The sequence below is a fragment of the Bemisia tabaci genome, chromosome 5, assembly GCF_918797505.1.
Source record: "Bemisia tabaci chromosome 5, PGI_BMITA_v3".
In the NCBI taxonomy this organism is placed as follows: Eukaryota; Metazoa; Arthropoda; class Insecta; order Hemiptera; family Aleyrodidae; genus Bemisia; species Bemisia tabaci.
Genome location: NC_092797.1, coordinates 5,772,346 through 5,797,141, shown reverse-complemented (window position 1 = coordinate 5,797,141; position 24,796 = coordinate 5,772,346). Strand labels below are relative to the sequence as shown.

Below are 24,796 nucleotides of genomic sequence, written 5' to 3'. Positions count from 1 at the left end.
TTCTACTAAGCGCGGTCCAACGCGGTGGCAGAACGTGAACGATCGCTTATAGGTATTTCCCACTTGAAACTACGTTTAAAAATTTATTATTAAGGTGTTTGTTGCAAACATTTTGTTTACCGATCCTTTTCCATAGTTTTAAATGGCAAATCAATCGATATATCGCAAAACACGCCACGCTATGGGTCCGATCAGTGTCCGGAACTGTTCAAAAACCATAAAACATCCTCCGTGGGTGATAAGAGTCGTAGGATGTTTATCGGCTTATCGGAGCTGAAATAATGTCTCCCATTAGGACGTAACACTGACTCAATTTGGACCGCTAGTTAACACGCTCATAAACTTCCGCCTCTAGATGCGTGGAATTCTGCTCCACAGAACTTGAGCTTATTGAACTTTCGCGCCAAAGTACTCGCCGAGTCTTGAGCGGTTTTTTTTCTCTCTCTCTCTTTTCTCCGACTGTACGAGTATGACTTCTCATCGACGGCGTCGCGACGGTGCGCGGTGGCGGCGCACAGTGTGTCAAAACCCCAATCTAGCTGCTCAAAACCTCTTCACGTCTCTAAATTTGGTCGGATAACCACCAAATTTCGCACAAGCATTAGTGTAAGCTTGAAGAAGGTTCACCTAAAATTTCAAAACTTAGTCATCAAAATTTTCAAAATGGCGGCCATCTAAAAATCCTGTTCAACTCATGTAAAAATCGTAAAATTTCAACTAAATTTTAGGCGCCTTATGTGACCTGATGAACCCCAAAAATTAGTCAAATTGTGTTTTCCAATCCAAAATAAGTCCTGGAGGATGTCTTGGGCTTATGCATTCCACTTCAAAATGGCGAATTTCTCATTTGGCCATCCAAAGGAATATGAATTCCATATTATTAAAATGATACATTTCGGCAACTCTAAGAGACAAGTCAAAGATAATATTTTCAAAATGTTTGCCTGTAAAGGAAAATTTCGGCGAGGCCCCCCCCCCCTCCTTTTCATTTTCCTACGTTTCATAAACCATGTCCGAAACCTTCCCTCATTAGAAATAAATAAGAAAGTCTGTTTCAAATCATACAAGAAACTTGTTAAAAATACGATGCAACTTTGTATTTATGAGGACCCCCCTCCCCCCTCCATGACAGTATAGACAATGGGAAAATCGTAATGAAAGAAAATAAAATTTTAAAAAATTAGTCTGCTCGGGATTTGAACCCCGATCATGCAGGTATTATCGAAAGGAACAGTCAACTGAGCCACTATACGATCTTATCTGCCCCGCTGAAAAGCCTCATGATAAGGCTCACTCAAATTAGGGGACCGAGCGCGCGTGGTGAGATGCTGCTTCCGTCTCAATTCACCTGTGACAGAATGTAAGGGGAGATTGCGTAACGCCACATGCACGCTTTTACACTAGGAATCGCCGAAGAAAATGTGCTCTCACTCTCAAGGTCGCGGAAGGTCGCAGTAAAACTAAAGATATTTCAAATCTAGATAGTTTTCTGAACACTCTCATATAAGTTTCATGGTGTTCCGTGTAGTTCCGCGCTTTTGCGGCTCTATTAAAGCCAGGAAAAGTAAACGGTCTTCGGCACTGTTTTCAATGAGCAATTATAATACTTAAATAATGATTTTGGAGAAATCAACGGTCATATTTCCTTTCTCTGGCCTTTGGCATCTCGTTTCATCCAGAAATGACCCTTTTTCGCCACGAAGTACTCTAAAAAAAAGCAATACAGTGGCACCACTCCTGATGGCGAGATTGAGGCTGGACGTTTACCGGCTGCAATCCCTATCATTTTAGCGACCAAAAAATTTATTTTTGTGATAATCATGACAGATACGTAACCAGTGCGGTGCCTATGGACCCACTCTGACCATAAATAACACCATTTGTTGACTTGATAGAAGGGGGGTTTTGAGCAGCTAGATTGGGGTTTTGACACACTGTGCGGCGCCGCGCACAGTGGATCGAGTCGATCAGAGAGGTCGGACATGAAATTTTTGACTAAAACTGCGAATTTTGATGTTAATCTCGTCACATTTTAAAGTTTAAGGGGTGGTTCGAGAAGAAAATTTCACGAGGAAACCAGTGGAACCACTTTCAGAACCCGAAAGTTCCGTATAAACGGAGTTATAAGCGTTTAAAGTTTCCAAATTTTGTCCCACCTCTCCTATTGACTCGATCCACTGTGCGGCGCTGCACGGCTCGATATCCAGAAAGAGAGAAAAATACGCACGCATGCGGCTTGTTACGCAACAATCAGTTATCCAATCACCAAAGAGCCGTCCGAACTAGTAGAGCCGGAAGGCAGAATCTCGAATCGAATGTTGTCGGATGTGCGGCTAAATCTCCCGACAGCGGATGAACAGGTGTCGTACCAAGTCGTTTAGCAGGTCTCATAAAATCGTATTTTGATAGATTCTTGGTGCAATGCGTCGTCTCCTGGACGAAAGAACGTAACTCCATTTCAATGTTGCCAAATTTCCCCTCGCAAATTGCCCATTAATCAAGAGAATCTTGGGCATTTCTGACTGAAAATTTCCCTGATTTTTCTCTAGATTCCAAGCGAAAAACCAACCAATTTTGGATAAAAATTGCTTACGTACATTTTTGTAAAATAAATTAATTGTTCGAGTCAATTTGGCAACCTTGGAATGGAGTTACGTTCCTTCGTGCTGGAAACGACGAATGGACTGATTTAGTGTCTACGTCATTCGATAGATCGGTGTATTCGATGGTTCAATCGTAAACGAAAACATAACATCAATATCGAAAATGTCAACACTCCGATTGACCGTTTTAATTTGACCACGCTTTCAGAGCTTGGTAAATCTAATCGAAATTCAATCGGGCAAATATATTTCGCCTATTTTATCGCGATATATGGAATGGCGTAGCTGCTAAATGAGTCCATAAAGTAGCATAATGTAAGATAAAATTAGTATTTACCTTAAATTCTTTTAATATGTGTATAATCATGAACGGAACTCAAGGCGCCCTTTAGAGGAAAGCGTGAGAGATTTAGCTAAATGAGCACGAGACTTATCGTCATGGTCGCACTCAGTAGCGTGCTTTGCGATATATCGATTGATCTGTCATTTAAGTATATGAAAAAGGATCTATAGACAGGGTTTCCGCATCGAACACCTTAGTGCTCGATTCTTTACCATAGCTTCAAATGGGAAAATATCGATAATCGATCATTTACTCCTCGCCATTAGTCGTACTTTAAGCGGCTTTTTCCCCTAGAAAACCACAAATGGTTTTCATTGTGATTAAGGATGATACAGGGAGATCCTTAACTTAACATCATAAAAAGGACGATTTCTGCATACCTTTAGTAAAATTTAGCATTGTAACTTCGTAAATGGGTCCTTGAAAGGGATTACAATGCTTTACCACCACAAAAATCACAAAATATAAAAGATAATATATGAGTATTGTAAATTTTAAGGAATACCTTATTCATCGATAACATCTAATTTTACCCCGGATTTTGTGCTATTTCCGGTGGACAATCATTGGAACCCCTTGAAAGGATCCATTTCCAAAGTTATACTGATCAATGTTTCTCGAGGTTTGGAAAAATTATAATTTTAATATTCAAAATTTTTAATTTATAAAATTAATTTTTGCTATTTGAAAGCTTTTTCAAAGCCCTCATTAATCACATTGTTAACGTAATGGGGTTCCCAAAGGAGCGGCTCAGCAAATTTGTTCCTTGCATGGAGGATCCTTTTTTTGTCACAACCGAGAATTTGCACGTATGAAATGCTCGTGAGGAGCAAAGTTGACCTTTACCGCCGGCCGTGAAGCGCGAAATTGAATTCGCAAAAAACGAATATAACGGTAAAGCAAATTATGTTGTTTTTTCTACCCGTGCGTTTAAGTCTCTCGGTATACATGAAAGCTTGCAGTCATTGACCAGTGGCGTGGCGTGCTTTGCGATATATCGATTGATCTGCCTTTTAAACCTGAGATAAAAGATGGATAAAGGGTGTTCACAACAAACTTCTTTATAATCGATTCTTTACCATAACTTCAAATGGGGAAATATCGATAAGCAATCATTCACGTCGCGCCACGGATTGACTGCCGATTTTTCAGTGCAGTTATGAATTGTTGAGGCAACTTTCGCACAACTTACTGCACTGAAATATGGATATGATTATAAAAACGACCCCTTATCTTTGAAAGTAAAAGAAGACATAGCGAAAATCGGGCGATCCCAACGAATGAAACGGGTATCTCGCAGTGACGTGGCGTGCTTTGCGATATATTGATTGACCTGCCATTTAAATCTATGGAAAAAGATCGATTATCACGGTGTTCGCAGCGAAAATCTTGATAATCGATTCTTTACTACAGGTTCAAATGGAGACATATCGATAAATCGATCATTCACGCCACGCCACTGGTATCGCGTAGACCGAGAGGAAAATGATGGACTGACTGTGGAGTCTCTCGTCGGTTGCCGTTGGTCAGTCCATTATCTTTGTCCATTGCAACCACCCTTCTTCACCATTAAAGGATTCCCTCCATTTTCATTTTGTCTCCTTCGTCTATCACTGCGTCTATCAAAGTCAATAATCAGTCCGCAGTCCGGAACAGAAGACTGCAGTGGCCGGTTGGATTTCGACGAAACGGCCAGCGAGGGCGACGAAATGAGTGCGCAGGATCCGCGATCGTGCTCTGCGATGAATCGATCGATCTACCATTCAAACCCTTGGAAAACTATCGATTTTTAGAGTGTTTCAACGAATACTTCAATAATCGATTCTTTACCATGGCTTCGAATGGGGAAATATCGATAGTTGAGTCACGCTTGGCCACCGTCCGCGATCGGTTTCACCCGGAGCGAGCCGATGGCCGGTCGAGCACCGAACGGCGGGCACCCAGCGAACCACCGAAGCAGCACCGAGCAACGGCCTTGTCAATAAAAACGACGGCCACCGACAATCAACAATGCCCCTGCTCAAATGTTTCACACTTTCTTTTCCCCCGCGAGAAAGTACCCGCGCCGCGTCGCGCTCGGACGCCGCCCAGCCTTGGGACCGATTATCGATCCGAAAATCCGATCCCAAGTTCACGCCGATCTGGAATCGGATCCAGGCGGAGGCGAAATCCCGGCGCGTCCTTTCGCTGCCCCGCCGCACGGTGGATCTAGAGTCCCTTTATACTGAGAGTCAAGACAACACCCCTCATGGAGTCACAAACGGGAATAAAGATTACAGAAATTGAACGTTCTTTGTAATCTTTGATCGGCCCATTCTTAAAGTCCTTTCTCCGTTCCTCCTCTCATTCCGTTTGTTCCTTGCCGAACCCGTAATTCCCTGGTCCATTCCAGATTATAATCTTTGCAATCGGTAAAAATGTAATCTTTATTCCCGTTTGTGACACTGTGAAGGCCTAAAATACGGGAACCAATCAGAATTGGATTCACATTGTCTTGACTCTCAGTATAAAGGGACTCTAGGTGGATAGAGCCGATACTGCCGTGCTGAGGGAGAACGCCGTATGAACATTCGAGAGTTGCCAAATTTCCCTGGATAAAACATGTATTTTTGACAACATTCATGCATATCTTTCTTTGAAATTTTCAGATGTTTTAGATTGAATTGCGAACAGAATTTTCTGAAAATTTTGGAAAAAAAATATTTGCAATTTCCCCAGTAAATTCGGTTTTCATCAAAGGAAACTTGGCAACGTCTGAAAGCTCACGCGGCGTTTTTCCTTAGCACGGCAGAATAGGATAGGTCGAACAAAATTTGGAAACTTTAAAATCTTATAACTCCGTTTATTCAAAACTTTGAGTGGTCCCATAAGTGGTCCCTATAAAAAAGGGTCCCATTGGTTTCCTTGTGAAATTTTCTATTGAGAGCATCCTTTAAAATTTAAAATGTGCCAAAATGAACATAAAAATTTGCAGTTTTAGTCAAAACTTTGAGGCTCGAAAAGTGGTCCCATTGGTTTCCTTGTGAAATTTTCTACTAGTGCGTTCTTAAAAATTTAAAATGTACCGAAATAAACATGAAAATTTTACAGTTTTAGTCAACAATTTATGTCCGACTTCTCTAATTGACCCGGTCCACTGTGCGTCGTGCCCGCTCCACATCATATCGAGAATTGAGACGTTTGGCGTAGGAAGGGTATTTCTTGGATGCGGAGTTTCAGAATCTCCACTGCTAATTTATATTTTAGAGAGGAAGCTATTGGATGAATTTTCTGAAACATTCAGTTTTCAACATTGGAACATCATAAAGATAATCCAAGAAAAGTTTTAACTAATTCCATGCATTTGTTGTAATTGTAGTGGATAAAACGCTAACGGAGATCCTAAGACACCGCAACCAAGAAATGCTCTTTCTGCACCCAGCGATTACAATATAAAAATTCGATGTAATATTCAAATCAAAACAAATACAACCTCATGCACAAATTCTGTGTGAGTTACGTTAATTCATCACAATTTACTAATTGACAGGTCATGAATCGATGAAAGACTCAGTGAACACGAGAAATTTCGATTGCAAGAATTTTTTTTTTTTTTTTTTTTTTTTTTTTTAGACGCATTTGCCACCATAGCGCGAAGGGCGCGAATCAGAGAACCATGAAGCGGCCACTAAATCAGTCTGTTGGAATCTGAAGACTGGCAAGCGTTTCAGTGTTTTTCGTGTTAAAAGATTGGCTGCCCTTTCGGGCCCTAAGAGCTCTATTCACACAATCCTCAAGATGCAAATACCTAATTTCTTTCTCTATGTCATATGAGTAATTTTTAGAATCCAGCAATAGCGTATTTTTCCGGTGCACACCACGCTCTTTCTCAGTAGGGCTAGTGCATGGAGCCACCGCACCGCCACTTTGTCCCTGAATGACGTAAGCGTTGGGAGAAGGAATGACATAATTATTAAGGGGATTCCTCGTTGATCGGAGACAATATATCAACAGGAGTGAGGCAAGCGAGTTCATTATCGCCGATGGATTCCGCGGCGGCGGCCAAAGCGATCCACCTGCTGGGGCCCACGGCCGCCGACCCGTCGGGAGTCGCGCTAAATCGCACAGTGGACCGAGTCAATGGAAGACGTCGGACAAAATTTAGAAACTTTAAAAGCTTATAACTCCGTTTATACAAAACTTTGAGGTTCTAAAAGTGGCTCCATTGGTTTCCTCGTAAAATTTTCTTCTCGAAGTACCCCTCGAAATTTAAAATGTGACGAAGTAAACGATTACGTAGCATGGTGTCAACGATCATGGTGTCAAAAAACAGTTTTTCTAAGTTTTTGTTGACACCATGATCATCCAAAAATAAAAAATTCTGACCCTCATGAAAAATGATCACGGTGTCAACGATCACGACGTCAACGAAACTTAAAACTTGCCTCAATAACACCTTTTAAATCTCAAGTCTTGTTTTTCTTGTGTTATTCACTCTAACCTAACCTAACCTAACCTAACCTAACCTAACCTAACCTAACCTAACCTAACCTAACCTAACCTTACCTGACCTAAACTAACCTAATCCAACTATACGTGACCCAGACCTCTCCTGTACACTTAATTTTTTAATTTTACTCACAAGGAAGATATTTTTCTGTTTGTTGACACCGTGATCGTTGACACCATGCTCAGGGCCCATTTTTGCGTTTTACTGCCTGATCACGACGTCAACAATCGTTGACTCCATGATCAGATTTTTGGTTTGTTGACACCATGATCGTTGCCACCATGCAACGTTACCAAGTAAACATCAAAATTCGCAGTTTTAGTCAAAAATTTCATGTCCAACCTCTCTAATTGGCTCGATCCACCGTGCGGCGCGCGCACGGCAACCACCGCCAAACGGGCTTCCGTCGCTGAGATGAGCGCCAATCGGGTCGCGACTCGCGAAACCGTCCGCCGAATCTTCGCCAATTCGGCCACTCTGCCCGACCGCCGACCGCGTGAGGCGTCTGTTTTGGACCGGCACCAAACGACCGAGTCCGCCGTGTTGGAGTGACGTCATTTTCCGGGAAGGCAAGTGGCAGGGTTGCCACCGTCAGGGAAAACCGGGAAATGCCACGGAATTTTGAAAAGCCACGTGAAACCTAGAAATGTAGGTAAAGGAAAATGACGGAGATGCATTTTCGTCATTTGAGAAGAAAGAACTGCGCTGAACACCAGAATCTGCACCTCAGCACCTGAGACGACCGATGATTTTGCTCTAACATTTCCGGCGGCGCAGCCGGCGCCTGTCCTCAGTACAGTCTTTCCGTACTAGGCGACGTGCTTTTCCGCACCCCACCACAACACTGCTGCGCTAAGGAAGAACGTCGTATGAACATTCAAGAGTTCCCAAATTTCCTTCGATAAAATGCTTATTTTTGAGGATAGTTACGAATATTTTTTCTTTTTTTCCGAAGTTTTATGTGAAATTGCGAACAAAATTATCTGAAAAATTGGGAAGAAAATTTTCATAAGTTTACAAGAAAATTCGCGTTTTATCAAAGGAAATTTGGCAACGCCTGAAGGTTCATACGGCCTTCTGCCTTAGCACGGCAGAACAGGTAGAAGGTTAAAGCGAGTTGATGTTATTTTTCTCCGTGTGTGTCTACGTACCTGGAGACTTCAACGCAGAAGTAGAAAAAACAACGAAATACGGTTCACGTTTGGATTCATTGTACTGTGCATTATATTTTTTACTTATTGAATGTGGCTTTACAAATACATCTGAAACTAAATATTTGACCGACGTTAAAAAGAAGGAAAAGCTTGTCGCGCTTATCCCAGAGTGCTTCTTTGCAAAGCTCTTCCATTGTGGTGCGATGTAATTTTTCCCAACTATCTGTAAGACCAAACGTACGTACCTCTTCCGTTGCGTGGACTTGATTATTTCCTAATGAACGAGAACACGTTTTTTAAGACACTCCTGAAAATTTCATCCCGATCGTCTCGAACATTGCCTCTGCAAAAATGCATCCTTTTTGTCTGTGCTTTGTGTTTTAATTTTAATGAGCTTTGATTTACCTTATAAATGAGGATTTGTGCAAAATACGGGTTAGCCTCTCAAAACTTAAAAGTGTCATAAAGCTAATCAGGGATGGTATTTATTACCATGAGCAAAATCGCGAAAACCGCGAAACTTAGCATTTCATGCAATTTAGAACAAAGAAAAGAGGTTCTTCAGCTTTCATTTACCAGCGGCAACTCCACGAGAGAGTTTTTGTAGATCCTTTAGCATTTAATTGGATCTTTTCTCCTGGGTGAGAACGATTTGTTGGTCCAGTCACGCGACTTTTTTTCTATGTTGCATTAAAGTTCCCACACTGTTCGCAGGTTCTCTGAGGAAGTTAGCCGTTTTTTGCACCTTTAAGTTATGCAGTCGGCGAAAGCGTTTTGTAATCCGTAATTTACATCTATAATTTCATCGAATTCGGCTGGAAAGTCCTTGACACTGACATTAAGTATAAAAATACATTGCTAATGCTGTAGCGTAAGACTGTTACTTCATCCGTGACAAAGTTTGGAAATTGTACGAAGAGCGAGAAGTTTGTTAATTTTCCAAAATTCTTAGATTATATTTCTATCAATGTCTAAAGCCACATCTGTAGCCATGTCATTGTCTATTATGGTAAATCTCCTCAACGGCTGTTACGTCTGTTTTCTTGTGAATCTATGCGGGTTTCTGTAACTACACATTTTTTCAAAGAAAAGAAGCATCTCGGGTATGTATGAGTCTTCAGGCGTAGCTAATTTTCCTTGATAAAGTTCGACTATTCTGGGAAACTTCTATATATTTTTTTCCAATTTTTCAAAAAGTGAGCACGCAATTAAATCGAACGTATATGAAAATTTCAAGGAAAAATACCCATGATTTTACTCAAAAATAAGCACATTACTGGTGAAAATTTGGTAACACTCGCATGCTTATAGGACGTTTTTCCTTACCACAAATGTGTGCGGGCGGGTCTCGCATACTTCACATGAATGGACCGGTGGCGTGCACCGGGAAAAAAAAACCACATTGGATCTGAGTCCAGACTCTTGAAAACATTGGCAAGAAAAAGGACTCTTGATTCAATCAGATTTAAGCTTATATCAAAAGGAAATCCGCTCAAATTAAGTGGCTTGGTTCTTGATTTAAGCTTAAATCTGATTGAATCAAGAGTATTTTTTCTTGTCGATGTTTTTAAGAGTCTGGACTGTAGATCCAATGTGTGTTTTTTTTTCCAGTGTGGCGTGCTTTTCGATACATCGATTGATCTATCATTTAACCTTGTGGAAAAGTATCGATAATCGAGGTATTCGCAACAAATAATCGATTCTTTACCATAGCTTTAAATGGGGGGATATCGATAATTGATCATTAATGGCTCGCCACCAGAATGGACGCGCAGGGTACAAGTGGGTGTATTTGAATCAAAAGGAACCATATCGATTTTGACATGAGCCTTGAGATCCGTAAGAATACATGCTGGGCAGGGCTCATGTCAAAGTAGATATAGTTTCTTTTGATTTAAATGCGTCCAAGTGCGATCCGGTACCTGATCAACATGGACAATAGGTGCCAAAGTCAACGGACGCGAGAGTGTATGTTCAATTTGGACACATCTAAATCAAGAAGATCCACAGTCATCGTAACACGAGCTCTGTCGTGCATGTAATCTCATGGGTCTCAGGGCTCATGTCGGAATGGACTTAAGTCCTTTCGTTTAAAGTGCGTCAATTTCAACAGCGCTGACACGAACGGAGCTCCGAATTCTATGACTCGCAGACAGCACATTTCATTGCAGGGAGACAGCCGCACTGTCTCACGATTTACGAGGCACAAATTAGAGTCCCCGTTTTCAAAGCGTGCTGATCGATTTTTATTCGAACGATCTGGCAGCGTCTGATGTTTAATTAGCCCTCCTCAAGGCGTGATAGTTATCTGTCAGTCGGGGCACGCGCGCGCTTTGTTTCAAATTGGAGGCACTGATGCTGAAAGGACTTATGTGCGAATCAATTGAATCAAAAGGAACTATGAAGCATGCGAATTGTACGCACATAGTTCCTTTTTACTCAATTTTTTGTACATTGTTCTTTTTCAGCGTAGGCACGTCATATTGAATTATAATCAGAACTATCAAGCTAGCGAAAAAAATTGCCGATACTTCTGAAGATCGATGACCGTGCCGTGGTAACCAACCAGAGAAAATCGATGGCTAAAGTGTGAAACCATGTATCTCCGTTTGTGACATTGCGTACTTCTTGTCATACTTCATAGTTTCCCTGAAAAAATAGTCAACGTAATTCATCAAAAACTTCTTTGATTTTCCTTCTTCATCAGCAAAATACCCAGTAAAAATTTCTAGCTTTCTGGCTTTGTTTCTCATTGAAAAAATTAAAAATGCGTGTGTTTTGAAACACCGCAATGGAGATATGCGGTTTCGTACTTCAGCCGTTGATTAATGAATCGCAATTACGTTCTTTCATCCGAGAAACGACGAGTATACATCGATTGCCAAAGTTCGAAACCGCAAATCTCCATTTTCGACGTTGCAGTCTTCATGTTATACTGTATTGTTTCCTTTGAAAACTAGCCAGCGTAATTTCTTGAAAATTCTCTTGTTTTACCCTCTCCGTCAGCAGAATACTCTGTGACAATTCCAAGGTGTCAAGTTGGCTTGTTTCTCCTCGAAAATGTAAAAAAGAAGAGGACATTTTGAATCAACGCAACAGCAACAAAGATACGTGGTTTGCACTTTAGCCATCGCTCAATGAAATGTAGTTGCATACTGGTACATAATGCGATTCAATATTGTGTTCTACGCAGCTTAGCCAGCCTTTGGCAGTATAATGTATTTATGAACAAGATGTAATTTCGAAGATAATTGTAATGAGAATATGAAGTAAATTTGATGTGAATTTGTAATAAGTAATGTAACGAAGAAATCTACCATGGATGTAAATAAGCACCCAACCTAACGCCCTTTGTAAAATCCTACCCTGGATGTAAATAAAGTACTCGTTATATATATCTATCTATCTATCTATCTATCTATCTATCTATCTATCTATCTATCTATCTATCTACCTATCTATCTACCTATCTATCTATCTATCTACCTATCTATCTATCTATCTATCTATCTATCTATCTATCTATCTATCTATCTATCTATCTATCTATCTACCTATCTATCTACCTATCTATCTACCTATCTATCTACCTATCTATCTGTCTATCTATCTATCTACCTACCTACCTATCTACCTATCTATCTATCTATCTATCTATCTATCTATCTATCTATCTATCTATCTATCTATCTATCTATCTATCTACCTATCTATCTACCTATCTATCTATCTATCTATCTACCTATCTATCTGTCTATCTATCTACCTATCTATCTATCTATCTATCTATCTATCTATCTATCTATCTATCTATCTATCTGTCTATCTATCTGTCTATCTATCTATATATCTATCTATCTATCTATCTATCTGTCTATCTATCTATCTATCTATCTATCTATCTATCTATCTATCTATCTATCTATCTACCTATCTATCTATCTATCTATCTATCTATCTATCTATCTATCTATCTATCTATCTATCTATCTATCTATCTATCTATCTATCTATCTATCTATCTATCTATCTATCTATCTATCTATCTATCTATCTATCTATCTATCTATCTATCTATCTATCTATCTATCTATCTATCTATCTATCTATCTACCTATCTATCTATCTATCTATCTACCTATCTATCTGTCTATCTATCTACCTATCTATCTATCTATCTATCTATCTATCTATCTATCTATCTATCTATCTATCTATCTATCTATCTGTCTATCTATCTATATATCTATCTATCTATCTATCTATCTATCTGTCTATCTATCTATCTATCTATCTATCTATCTATCTATCTATCTATCTATCTATCTATCTATCTATCTATGTTCTTTCGTCTGGGAAACGACAAGTATACATGTTTGCGAGGGTCTTCCGTCAGCGCGGGGCCGACGATGAGCGGCGATTACGGGCGTTGCATCATGTGATCTCAACGGTGAGTGCAGCGATGAGGGCAACGATGAGTGACAATTATGGATTACATCATTTCGTCGCGATTGTCCGCATGCCGGCTCTTCCTCGTCTAGGATGGGAAGTGCCCCAGCGGCGGCGCGGCGCGACGGCAGCGGCCCCTGCTTGGCTCCCGATTCTCATCGAATGTGTGTCAATCGGTTATCACTCGGGTTGCCGGATTACAGCGATCGCGCGGCTTACACGCCGCGCGATCAGCGTTCATTGGTCAACTATTCTTCCCTTTAATCCACACATTTCTGATCCTCATATTACTCTTTGAATTTACTACAATACTGTCTGAAAAATCTTCACCGCAAAAGGTTGGTAATGTATAATGGACCACTAGACAAGGTACGAATTTAAGCGATCTGATACATGTTTCTTAACCAGAACTTCACGTTGAACACGATTCACACAACGAAAATTGCTGAAACCAACTCCCAACGAAGATATTAACGTTTTTATTTCACACTGGTTACGAGGAATTTGAACTGCCCGCTCACAAGAAACTCAAAGCTCTACGTGAGTCAAATCGCGCACTACAACGGTTTCAGCAAGCTTCTCAATCGAGCAATGTTCATTTCCCACCATGTGTTGCTCAAACTATCAGCAATTTGCTATAGCTGAGCCAAAGCGTCAAGATTGAGGTTGCCAGATTTTTATATCGAAGAGACTGTCATGATAACGTTTAGCGCGCGATGTGAATCACGTAGAGCATTGAGTTTTCATGAGCGGGTGGTTTGAATTCGCGCATCAAGAATCATTAAATATCTTCGTGAGGAGTTGATTTCGGTAATTTTCGTTGTGCGCATCGTGTTCTACGTGAAATTTTAGTTACGAAACATGTATCAGAATGCTGAAATTCGTACCTTGTCTAGTGGTCCATCGTACACTTTGTCTCAACTGGGTAAACATTAGCAATTAAACGGCGTCGTAAACTGAAATCAGAGCGTGCGAACGGTCTCTAATTAATTCACCTAACAGGTGGTCTGCTCATCACGGTCGGAAGTCTTTTGAACGGAAAAGGAGAGTTATCTCAACCTCCAGAAAATGGCGTGGTAACAAACGTTTCACGAGGCCCGGAGTGGAAGCAGATCTCTTATCTCAATCGGAACGGCGAAAAATCTGAAAGCGAGATGATGAAGCTGGAGTTTTCGCGGACGATGTCTCGATAGTGTAATCCACTCATCTTTTAAATATTAACCTTCTCACACTGGTGCAGTTTTCTCATGCTGCACGCAAGCATGACAACAGGACCGTGTCATCAATTAACTGCGCATCCACCCGCCAAAGCTGTAATTTGATTACCCAACATCTTTTACGCCGTCGCCGGCCAGAGAGAGTTGGACAGCTCACTTGCACTAAAGATGGTATCATACAGCTCGAAAGTATCTCATCCTCTTGTCCACAATTCACCGTCTACGAATTTGAAACCGGCAGCGGTGGACTAAAACTTTCGTTCAATGTGTAATTGAATTCATCTGCACTGGAAAAAAAACACATTGAATCTAGAGTCCAGAGTCTTAAAAACATCGACAAGAAAAAATACTCTTGATTCAATCGGATTTTTGCTTAAATTAAGAACCAAGCCTCTTAATTTGAGCGGATTTCCTCTTGATTTAAGCAAAAATCTGATTGAATCAGAGTATTTTTTCTTGTCAATGTTTTCAAGAGTCTGGACTCTAGATCCAATGCGTTTTTTTCCAGTGTGTTATCGGATATTTTCGAACAACATTTGTTTTACGTGTTTCCTTTTTTCCCCTACTTTATTTTTGATGGAAATGCTGCTCGGATAAAAAAAAAATAAAGTGACACCTATGATATGATAAATATAATTAAGGAGAAAAACAGAAGCCCAATGTTACTCTGAAAATGGCTTAAAGTTAGCTTAAATATCTCTGTAAATGAGAGCTCTTGAAAGTGCGTAAACGCAAGTTTAAACTGAGACCACCGGCTAATTTTTGAAATACGCTGGGGGCCACTTTCCAATCAGCTGAAATTGATTTTAGGAAAATCTACGAAATGTAGTGGTTTTTTTTTCAAAATTTGATTAATCCAGTCTAAATGAATAGGCCGATCTAATTGACAGAAAAATGCACCTTTTTTGCAAAAATCAGGAGATTTGAGAAAGCAGTTGATGCGAAAAAATTAACGTAATTTTAGACTAAACGGAGGTAAGTGCGCAAAAAATGACGTCATTTCAGACAAAATTGAAGTGAGCCCACTTTATTTCGTGAGACAGCAGTATTTACTGCTGTCATGAGTTAAATGACACTCTCTCTTGCCAATCTCCAACATGAAATTATTTCGTCGTGTGGCCAAAATGTAACCATCCGGGCAAGCGGAACATTGCACGTGTGTGACTGCTGGAGATGGCGCATTTGGCGCAATGCTAGAAGTATTCCCCCAGTTTTGCAGGCGCTTCCCGCGCTCGTTTTTCGCGCTAATTGCTTAATTCCAAAGTTTCGGAAATTTTCCTCCGGAAGATGAAGTCCGTTTTCACAGATCTGGTGACAATTATGAAGTAAAACTTAATACACTCACATATCTTCGAAACGAAGGCGGCCGCGAACTCTTTCATTTAATTTTTGATTTTTTCAATAGAATGTTCCGCGAGGCCGCCAAGTCCGTTTGCTCTGAACATCATATTTGCACTTACTGCTTTTCTCGTTGCACGGCAGTATTCTGCCGTATACTAAAGAAAAATTCCTATGAGTATTCAAGAGTTGCCAAATTTTCCCCGACAAAATATTTCTTTTTAAAGAAATGTATGCATGTTTTTCCTTGAAATTTACAGACGTTTTAGGTTAAACTACAAACGTAATCATCTGAAAAATTGAACAAAAAATTTCAAAATTTTTCTAGTGAATTTCTTTGTTATTAAAGGAAATATGGCTCCGTCTGAAGGTTCTTACGGCGTTTTTCCTGGACCAGCATTCTCCATAGGGAGGAACGCGTATGATCTTTCAAGTGTTGCCAAATTTCCCCCGACAAAATATTTCTTTTTGAAGAAATTTGTACTTATTTTTTCTTGAAATCTGCAGATATTTTAGATTAAATTAAGAACGTAATCATCTGTAATAGTGAACAAAAAATTTCAAAATTTTTCCAGTAAAATTCCTTTGTTGCTATAGGGAACATGGCACCGTCTGAAGGTTCGTACGGCGTTTCAGCTTACACAGCAGTATTGTTTAGCTAACCCTCCACGAATTCTCGCCGGGCGGTTTTCAATCGGACGTATTCCTGCCAAATAGAACTACATGCATTATAACGTGAGCCCTGTTACACATGTATTTTTAATGGGGCTCAGGGCTCATGTCTCAGTGCACATAGTTCAGTTTGGCAGAAATATGCCAATTCCGCGAGGGTTTCGCAAACTTTCGGGGCTTATCCGCGCATCATGGGGCTCGGGGCTCGGGGACGCGGCTGGAGAATTCGCAAGCGCCAGGAGCTGCGGGGCTCGGACCCCCCGCCTCGGAGCGGCTGTGGTTGCGATATCGCAAGGTCGCCGCGAACGGCACTTCCGCGGTTCAGGCTCGCGCATCCACCTATCGAGACGCTTTTAAAGTGCATTACGCAAAACAAACAAGAAAGTCTCGCATCAGCCAGGGAACCGATACGCCCGCCGCACAGTGGACGGGCGCAAAATTCCGTGAAAGTGCATAAAATGAAATTTCATGGAGTTTTTTAAAAATAGGGGGCCACGCTCCCTGATCGTGCTACGGTCCAGACCCGAGAGCGCTTCGCGCCTCTTGACTACTCAGGCGTTATGCGTTACGCAGAAGCGAATCCAGCAATTCGACAACACTGGATTCCATCCATTTAAACCTATGCTAAATAGTCGATTCTTATCGGAGCACCTGACCCCTCCAAGAATCGAAACATTTCCATAAGTTTAAATAGAGAAAAGACAATGTTGCAAATTTGCTGGATCCGCCAATCCGCCAACGCGTTACGCGATACAATGTGTTTTTTTTTTTTTTTTCCAGTGTAGGCTCAGTATGCTGTGGAATACACAGAAACAGTAAACTCTTTATTTTTAAGGAGAAAAATGCCAAGGGTGATATTTCGAAGTTCCTCGACTAATCCTCCTTTATAATTGTTGCGGGTTGCATCTGCACCCCCTGGAATTCGCGATCATTTCACGGAAAATTAAATTTAATTCCCTGAAATTTCATTTTGAATCTCTAGGCCGGACATAATATGGACACTTCTAAAGCTTATATATTCGTTGACACAAAACGAAGAAGTTTAGAAATAGTTCAGTTGGTTTCCTCGTTAAATTTTCTTCTGCAAGTACTCCGTAAAATTTAAATTTCGTCGCGATAAATATAGAAATTTGCAATTTTATTAAAAAAGCTCGAGGCCCATCTCCACGAATGTCTCGGTCCACTGTGCGCCTCCAACGTGGGAGAGAGAGAGAGAGGCTCGGGGTGCATGTGGTGGGGGGGGGGGGGGGGTAACGACGACCAAATCAAATATTCCCGACTGGTTAGTCACTTTTACTTCCAGTTTATGTCACAACCATATGTTCGTTGCCAGACGTACTCCGTTCCGGTTTCTTTATTTTTTTTTATCGCGTTTTGCATTTTGAAGGACGAAGGTTATGTGATGAGCAGCCCAAAGATTTTTTGACGCATGGACCATGGACGTACCACGGGCCATGGGCGTACGTTTATCGTCTTTTTCTGTAAAATAGAAAAGGAAAGAAAATCACATGCTTCCCATAATTTGTGTATTGACTCTCGTTGATTTATTCAGATATGTCGATCGGTATGAAAAGACATCTGGACCTAGAAAAATGTTGCCTTTTTTACAAATACGTACTCAGAAATGTTTCGTCTTCCTCTTTAATACTTTCACATCTCCCTCATTTTCTTACTTCTCATCTTTTCGCACATTTTCTACCGTTTCCTCAGTTTTCCCCCTTTTCCTCCCGTTTTCTGCGTTTCCCCCTTTTTTTCCCTTTTAGTCCCTTCTTCTCCCGTGTTCTTCCTTTTTCTCCCTCTTTCTGCCTTTTTCTCCCGGCTCCTTTTCCCCCCTTATTTACGCGTTTTTTTCTAAAAATACGGGGAAACCTCAACCATGCTCCCCAGCAACTAACGAGATTTTATAATTTGAAATCAAAACTTGCAGATGGCGACCGTGCTTTTCCAATCCGAGACCTGGTCCAACCCCTGCATTATACGCGCACGGCCGATTTAATGGGGACAATGAAAGACATCAAAACTGTGATTTCTTATGAGCTCATAGACATTTTTAAGCCCGATGTTTTTTTGCAACGAAAATTGGGTGCTTTTGATCAAAGATTCGGATTCTGCTCAAAATCTTGATTAATTTTGGTCAAAATGCCGTGCATAGTAAGAAGAAATAACCAAAGCAAAACTGGTTTGGAGTCGGGTAAATAGTCTAAACTTGGTATATATTGTTTGCAAACTGTTAAATTTGGAAAGATCGAATGAAAAAATTAAGGGAACAACGAAAAAGATGAACCGAACAGGTAACACTACAATCATACATTCATTCTCCGATCATTATGAGCTTCGAATTCTAAAAAAAAGAGACAAATTTAAAAAATTAAAGAAAATGGATCTTTGCAGCCGTCTATAAATCGATTTTTGCATTTTTATCCGAATTTTTGTTCATATTTCCCCTTAGAGTACACTAGAATCCCTGTGCATCTGTGTACTGGAGCACTGATGAGGTCACTTTTTGAGGTTGTTTTGTCCAGCACTCCTGAGACTTGTGCGTTGGGACTGGCGATGCCATATTGCCATATACGTGGGATCCCGGCTCGGGGCTTCTCTCAGAAAATACAGAGATTTTATCTCATAAAAATCGGGTGTTTCGTACTTTTCGAATTTTTTATGACTTTGATCAACATAATTTGCCAAAAATTATCAGAATAATTTTCGATTTAAACAAATAAATCTCGAAAACCACTAGCAGCCCGCGATTCCTCCTTAAGTCACCGTGTTAAAATGTGCCGCATGGTCCCAACTTGGTTCCCCCTTCACGGCGAACAGGAGGCATGGAATGCGCCGTTCAAGGATTGACCTCAGCGGCGTTCCAGTGCATAGCGACTCTATTCGTCGTTTTCCTCACGAAAAAACGTAACTAAATTTCAATGTTGCCAAATTTTCCTTCGTAAATTGCATTTTAACCAGAAAAATCTTGGACATTTCCAACTGAAAATTTCATTGATTTTTCTTCCGATTTCATGCAAAAATCAGAAAAATTTTGAAAAAAATTGCGCACTTACATTTTTGGAAAATAAATTAATCTTTGGAGTCAATTTGGCAACCTTGGATTGGAGTTACGTTCCTTCGTGCGAAAGACGACGTATTGTGCTCTGCCTATTTCCAAGTCAGGTTCAGTGGCGAAGCGTGAACGATCAATTATCGATATTGCCCCATTTAAAGCTATGGTAAAGAATCGATTATAAATGTGTTCGTAGCGAGCACCCTGTTTATCGATCCTTTTCCATAGGTTTAAGTGGCAGAACAATCGATTTATCGCCACTGGTCAAGTTCCCCTCCCATTCTCCTCACGAGGGCATTTGTTAGACGGAATTCCCGCTCTTCTGTAAGTTACCTGGCATTATTTATAAATGGCTCGTTTAATTCAATTTAAAGCATAAAAATGAGACTGTGGAACATTAAAGACTGATCCCAGTCGAATCGTTTGATTTCACTAAAAATGCTTGGATTTAATCTCTAGGGTGCTAGGAAATCCGAGTATTTTATGTGCAAATGGTTGACGCGTCTAAGGTCCAAACCTCATCAGCGAAAGTAGGATCGTCAGCCTCCAAATCTACATAATGGGCCTGTTGCATGCAAGAGATACAGCCGCGCGAATAGACTTTTTAGCGGTTAAATGACACGAAAATTACGATGGTCACATTAAAAAAGTCTGAAATAAACTCCTTACTGCGCAATTTGCGTTGTTAGGAACGCGCTTTTTTAAATTTCCCGCGTCTGAGGGCAGTTTTCTAATCACCGGAAACGAGCAAACGGCGGGCTCGGTGATTTCCGGAAGATGCCGAGTCGTTGTTGTTGTTGTTATTTTTTCCTTCAGTTTGTTTACAAACCCAACGTGATCTCCTATAGTGGTCCATATACGCTTTATGCGGTATCAAATCGATCAACTTTCAAAATATCCAACGCAATCCTTCTACATTTCATTCCACGATGTCACGAGCTCCGATTTTTAGGTTATGTTGTCAGTTTTAGTTGACCGGAAATAGCCGCGAGTTGCCGTTAATTGTTTCCGTTAGAAAACTGCCCCCAGACGCGGGAAATTTGAAAAAGCGCGTTCCTAACAACACAAATTGCGCAGTAAGGAGTGTATTTCAGACTTTTTTAATGTGACCATCGTAATTTTCGTGTCACTTAACCTCTAAAAAGTGTATTCGCACGGCTGTATCTCTTGCATGCAACAGGCCCATTCTGGAAATTTTCCGTCAGTTTCCACATTCCCTTGCAGTTTCCCTTCTTACGCCTGCAATAAACTCGTGCAGCGGATCATTTGGATCGCATTTAACAGATGGGAACCCGCTCGATTTTTGTGTTTTGAAAATCGTGCAGCTTCTCTTTTGCATAGCTAGATACTAAATACATGCACAGGAATAAAATTTACATGATCGTCTTCGCTTAAATTAATCACTTTTTGGAAGAGGAACAAAAACTATTCGCTGTTCTACTTAATTTTTTACATAAAAATGAAAATTCTCGAGTTTAAAAATTCTGCAATCGAGCTGGGTTCCATTCTGTCAAATACGACGTATTTCACTGCGCAGAAAATGAAAGAGCGAAAACCAATGATAATGTCCTCCTGCAACCTCACTTCATGTATACTCGCATTTTGGTTGATGAGTCTAAAACTCCAAGATAGGTCTCATGCTCCTAATATAAATCCTATTTTTATCCAAAGTTTGGCAACTAAAGTTTAAAAATTTCCGGACGGAATTGACTGGCTCCCGCCCCTTGAAAGGTATATGGTATATGATGGATGGTATATACCCTCGAAAACGGTAAGTAGGTCGCGATACAGCTCTAATTATACCCAGACTTCAGAAACCGGTCGCTCTCTCGTCTTTCCGACGGTCGGTGGCAGAGCGAATTATTTCGGGCTGCGAAATTATTCATCCAATGTGTATGGATTCATTTTTGTTTAGATTGCTTTGGCAAAACTAAGTTCGTTCGCGACATTGCTTTGGTAAATTATGGACTGTTCGAGCGTTTCGATAAAAACGACTGAAAGATTGAAATGGTGTCCCAATGGACTAAATGGACCAATTAGGTAAATCAAAGACAATTTTTGTAACCAACCCTAAAGTTTTGAAACCCATTAATAATTTAAGAGAAAATATTTAAAAACGGGCGTATTTCAAAGTGCGCTGCTCTTTCGGCGTACCACTTGATGATATTTAGATGTTATTACTGTATCAAAAAGGCGTAATGTAAGGATTTTATAGCCTTCAGAAATAATTGAGAAAAGTTTTATTCGTCCTCGCATTTTTTCTCAAATTTCTACACTCTTTCAGTTTCTGCGTAGAAATACTTCAGGTCTAAAGGTCCTCACCAAGAGTAAAGGTAAAACCAAACAAGAGTTATTTTTGGCCAACCTTAGGCCATATAGAACTACCATCTGTTTTGAGTTCAGAGGCCGAAAGTTCCAGGTGCTGCAAGCTGATTGTTGAAATTAATAGACAGAGCGATAGACAGAGCAGACAAGAAGATAGTGGAGAGATTCTATTTGTTGGAGCGGGTGGTTGCAATGGAGGAAAGAGGTAAGTGACAAACTAACTAACGGTAACCCACGAGGGACCCTGTGGTCAGCCCATCATTTTCCCTTTCAGTCTAAAACAACTACCAGTCTCACCCAACAGGATCGCTTCATTTTCCTTTTGTCTTCTTTCTCTATCAATTTCAATATTCAGCCCGCAAGAGAGGAAGGAAGATTGTTGAGATGACCCTACAAGGAGCTAGCCCATATTTTTTTAAAGGCAATAACCTACCTCCAAATTAACTCTGGCATGATACATACACGTGCAAACGCTAGTATTACAACGTCACAGAAAATCGATGTAGGTTCATCGATTTACCCTCATCTTACCCCGCCGGCTCCGTAGTTTTGACTGCTCTGGGTTCAAGCGCCGGAGTAACGGTTGCCACGGCTGGAACTTTCAGCCTCAGAGCCCGGCACGTACGGTATTTCCATATCATCTCGTACACTGAAAAAAAAAGATTGGTAGAATTTACCATTCCTTGAAGCTGTGTGAATCTTCAAATCGATTCTGCCAGAGGAATGGTTACATGTAGCAGTATATAGTAACGTTTACCTTTTTTCTGGCAGAATTGACTCTAAATTGACGCTGTGTGAAATGCAGCGTGAGGGAATGGTAAATTCTCCCAATCTTCTTTTTCAGTGTAAGCATGGCCTCTACAGCCGGAGCTTTTTTCAGTGCGATTTAACTATGAAAACAAACTTACTTTTTGCAGCCCAAACTGAGCCCTCCCAGAGCGCGGCGAGGTAGGTCTTGAGGTCCCGGCGACACTCGCCGGACACGCCGCGCTGGGCGAAAAGGGCGTCGTTCCACAGGAACGGGTTGTAGAGGTTCATGAGCCACTGGAGCCCCGTGGCCGTAACCGTCCCGTTGAGGGCCTCCGAGGCGGCCACGCTGGCCTCTTCCTCGACGATGACCGGCGGGGGCGGCGGGCTCTTGGCCGCCTTGGTTTTACCCAGCTTCTGGATGAAGGACTTCTTCACCTTCGGCCCTGGGGGCTCGGGGACGGCCGCCAGAGGGGTGACATCCTCCATCCCTCCACCGCCGATCTCCGAGGAGCGGTTCTCCTCCGATTCGCTGCTGTCCTCCACCGAGGATTCCGCCTCCAGGGCTCCCGTGTCGTCGTTCAACGTCGAGGATTTCAGCGTGTCGAAGGACCGCCGCGCCGCGTCCACGTCAACCACGTCGTCGTCGGCCGTCGTCGCGTCTTCGGCCGCCGCCGCACTAACTATCAACACCAACACTAGGACACTCTTCAACCACCCCATTTTTTTCGGTAAAAAAAAATACTAAAAAAAAAAAAAATCTCGAGATCGGGATCCGACACTGTTTAGGCCATTTTCGGCGGGGGGTTCTTCCTCGATGAAAAATCACTGTTTTTGATAACTTTGAAAATGTTGTGTTTTCGAGTAGGAAGGGATTTTTTGCGAAATCCTACGACTTGTTTTTTTTTTTTTTTTGACGTCGTTCGACGTCGCGGATTTGGAGTCGGGTACCGGAGGTGTATTCGCGGGAGGGTTTTGGACGGAGACTGGTGGATTTCGAGGAGGAAGGAGCGCGGGGCCGAGCGAGCGAGTGGTCGCGGCGTCGCGTGACGTCACGCGGCCCCTCCACGGCGTCGCGGCGTCTCCCACCCGGGCGCGCGGCGGCCCGATCCGACGGACCCCGAAGATAGTGGCCGCCGACGGATTTATGGACACAAACCTCGAAAAACGGTGAGGAATGTCGCCGGTTGGGTAATATCCGGTCCCCGAGCGGCTTTTTCCTCGTGCCGGCCGTTTAATCCGCTTACATCCACGTATCCCCGTGTCCACATGAGCCCTGCCGGCCGTTTAACTCCACGCTCCCCGGGGCTCAATCGGGAATGACGATACTCCCTTACGTCAGAGGAACGACGAAATTTGGAGCCGGCTGAAAAAGTGGGGCCACGTAATCGGATTACTTAACGTAACGTCTTTGCAGGCGCCCCCCCCCCCCCCCCGCGGGTACGGGGGTTTTGATGAGGTGTTGTTGTTGAGTAATTGTGGGCACCTAAAGAAGGGGTTCGGGAATCGATGATGGGTTTGTCGAATCAACCTTTTTAAGATCGCAGGGTCAAGGACGGGATGGGTCCTCGACAGAGTTAAGAAATTTCGTGAAAGATTATAAGAAGAAATTTCATGAGGAAATTTCGAGAAATTTCATGGGGAAAAAAGAAATTTCATGAAATTTCTTGTGAAATTTTACGAAATTTCATTCGATGAAATTTCTTTTAGCAACTCTGGTCCTTGAGGACTTGCGGTTCTGACACACTCGATCGCATGATTAGATATGACGGGCTTGAAGGACAAAACGCATAAATGCAGTTTATTTTAAAAAATAAAGTTATTAATGAATGCAAGTAAAGCTAATCTCAACGCATAATCTGTGAAAAATTCGGTCCCAAATTTCAATTTTTAAGCATCAAAAAGTCAGTTTGAATTTTCTCTCCACCATAAGAATCCGTATAATTTCGAAACTTTAAACACGTATTTCTCGAGGTAGCGAAAACTGCACTTACGCGCCTTTTTCTCCAAGCCCCTCATATATATTGCCGGTGAAACTGCAAGAATAGGATCTCGGTTGCGGTGTTTCGAAATCTCCTCTCATACTTTATTTTTTGAAAGGAGGCCCGATCAACATTTTGGCTTGAAATGTTCACAGAATATTCATCACACAGAGAATAAAGATCACCGAAGTTTTCAAGAAATGACGTTTGGTAGTTTTCTGTGTAGATAATAATGTATGACAGGAAGTCTGCAACGCCGTAGACGAAGATACGCACTTGTGCAGTCTCACCATCGATATAACTTTGTCATACAAAGCCACATAAATGACAAATTGGAGCCAATCAATTTTTTCTTTTGCCTGTTTTCATGTCTGATCAATTATTTTTAGTTCTGTTTTAGGTAATGTAACACTTTGGATCCTCCA

The 24,796-nt window shown here is 41.5% G+C and overlaps 1 protein-coding gene across 2 annotated transcripts in view; it reads right to left on the bottom strand.

Annotated features, from left to right (window-relative positions):
* Positions 1 to 23,784, bottom strand: part of LOC109034877 (nose resistant to fluoxetine protein 6) — a 96,759-nt gene extending 72,975 nt beyond the window's left edge. The window contains exon 1 of one of the 2 annotated variants that reach the window (XM_072301120.1): positions 22,551 to 23,784. In XM_072301120.1, coding sequence (XP_072157221.1) covers positions 22,551 to 23,112 — 562 coding nt within the window. In that variant the 5' untranslated portion in view covers positions 23,113 to 23,784. The remainder of the gene's footprint in view (positions 1 to 22,550) is intronic. The other variant, XM_019048255.2, reaches the window with a different exon arrangement.
* Positions 23,785 to 24,796: the final 1,012 nt, after the last annotated feature.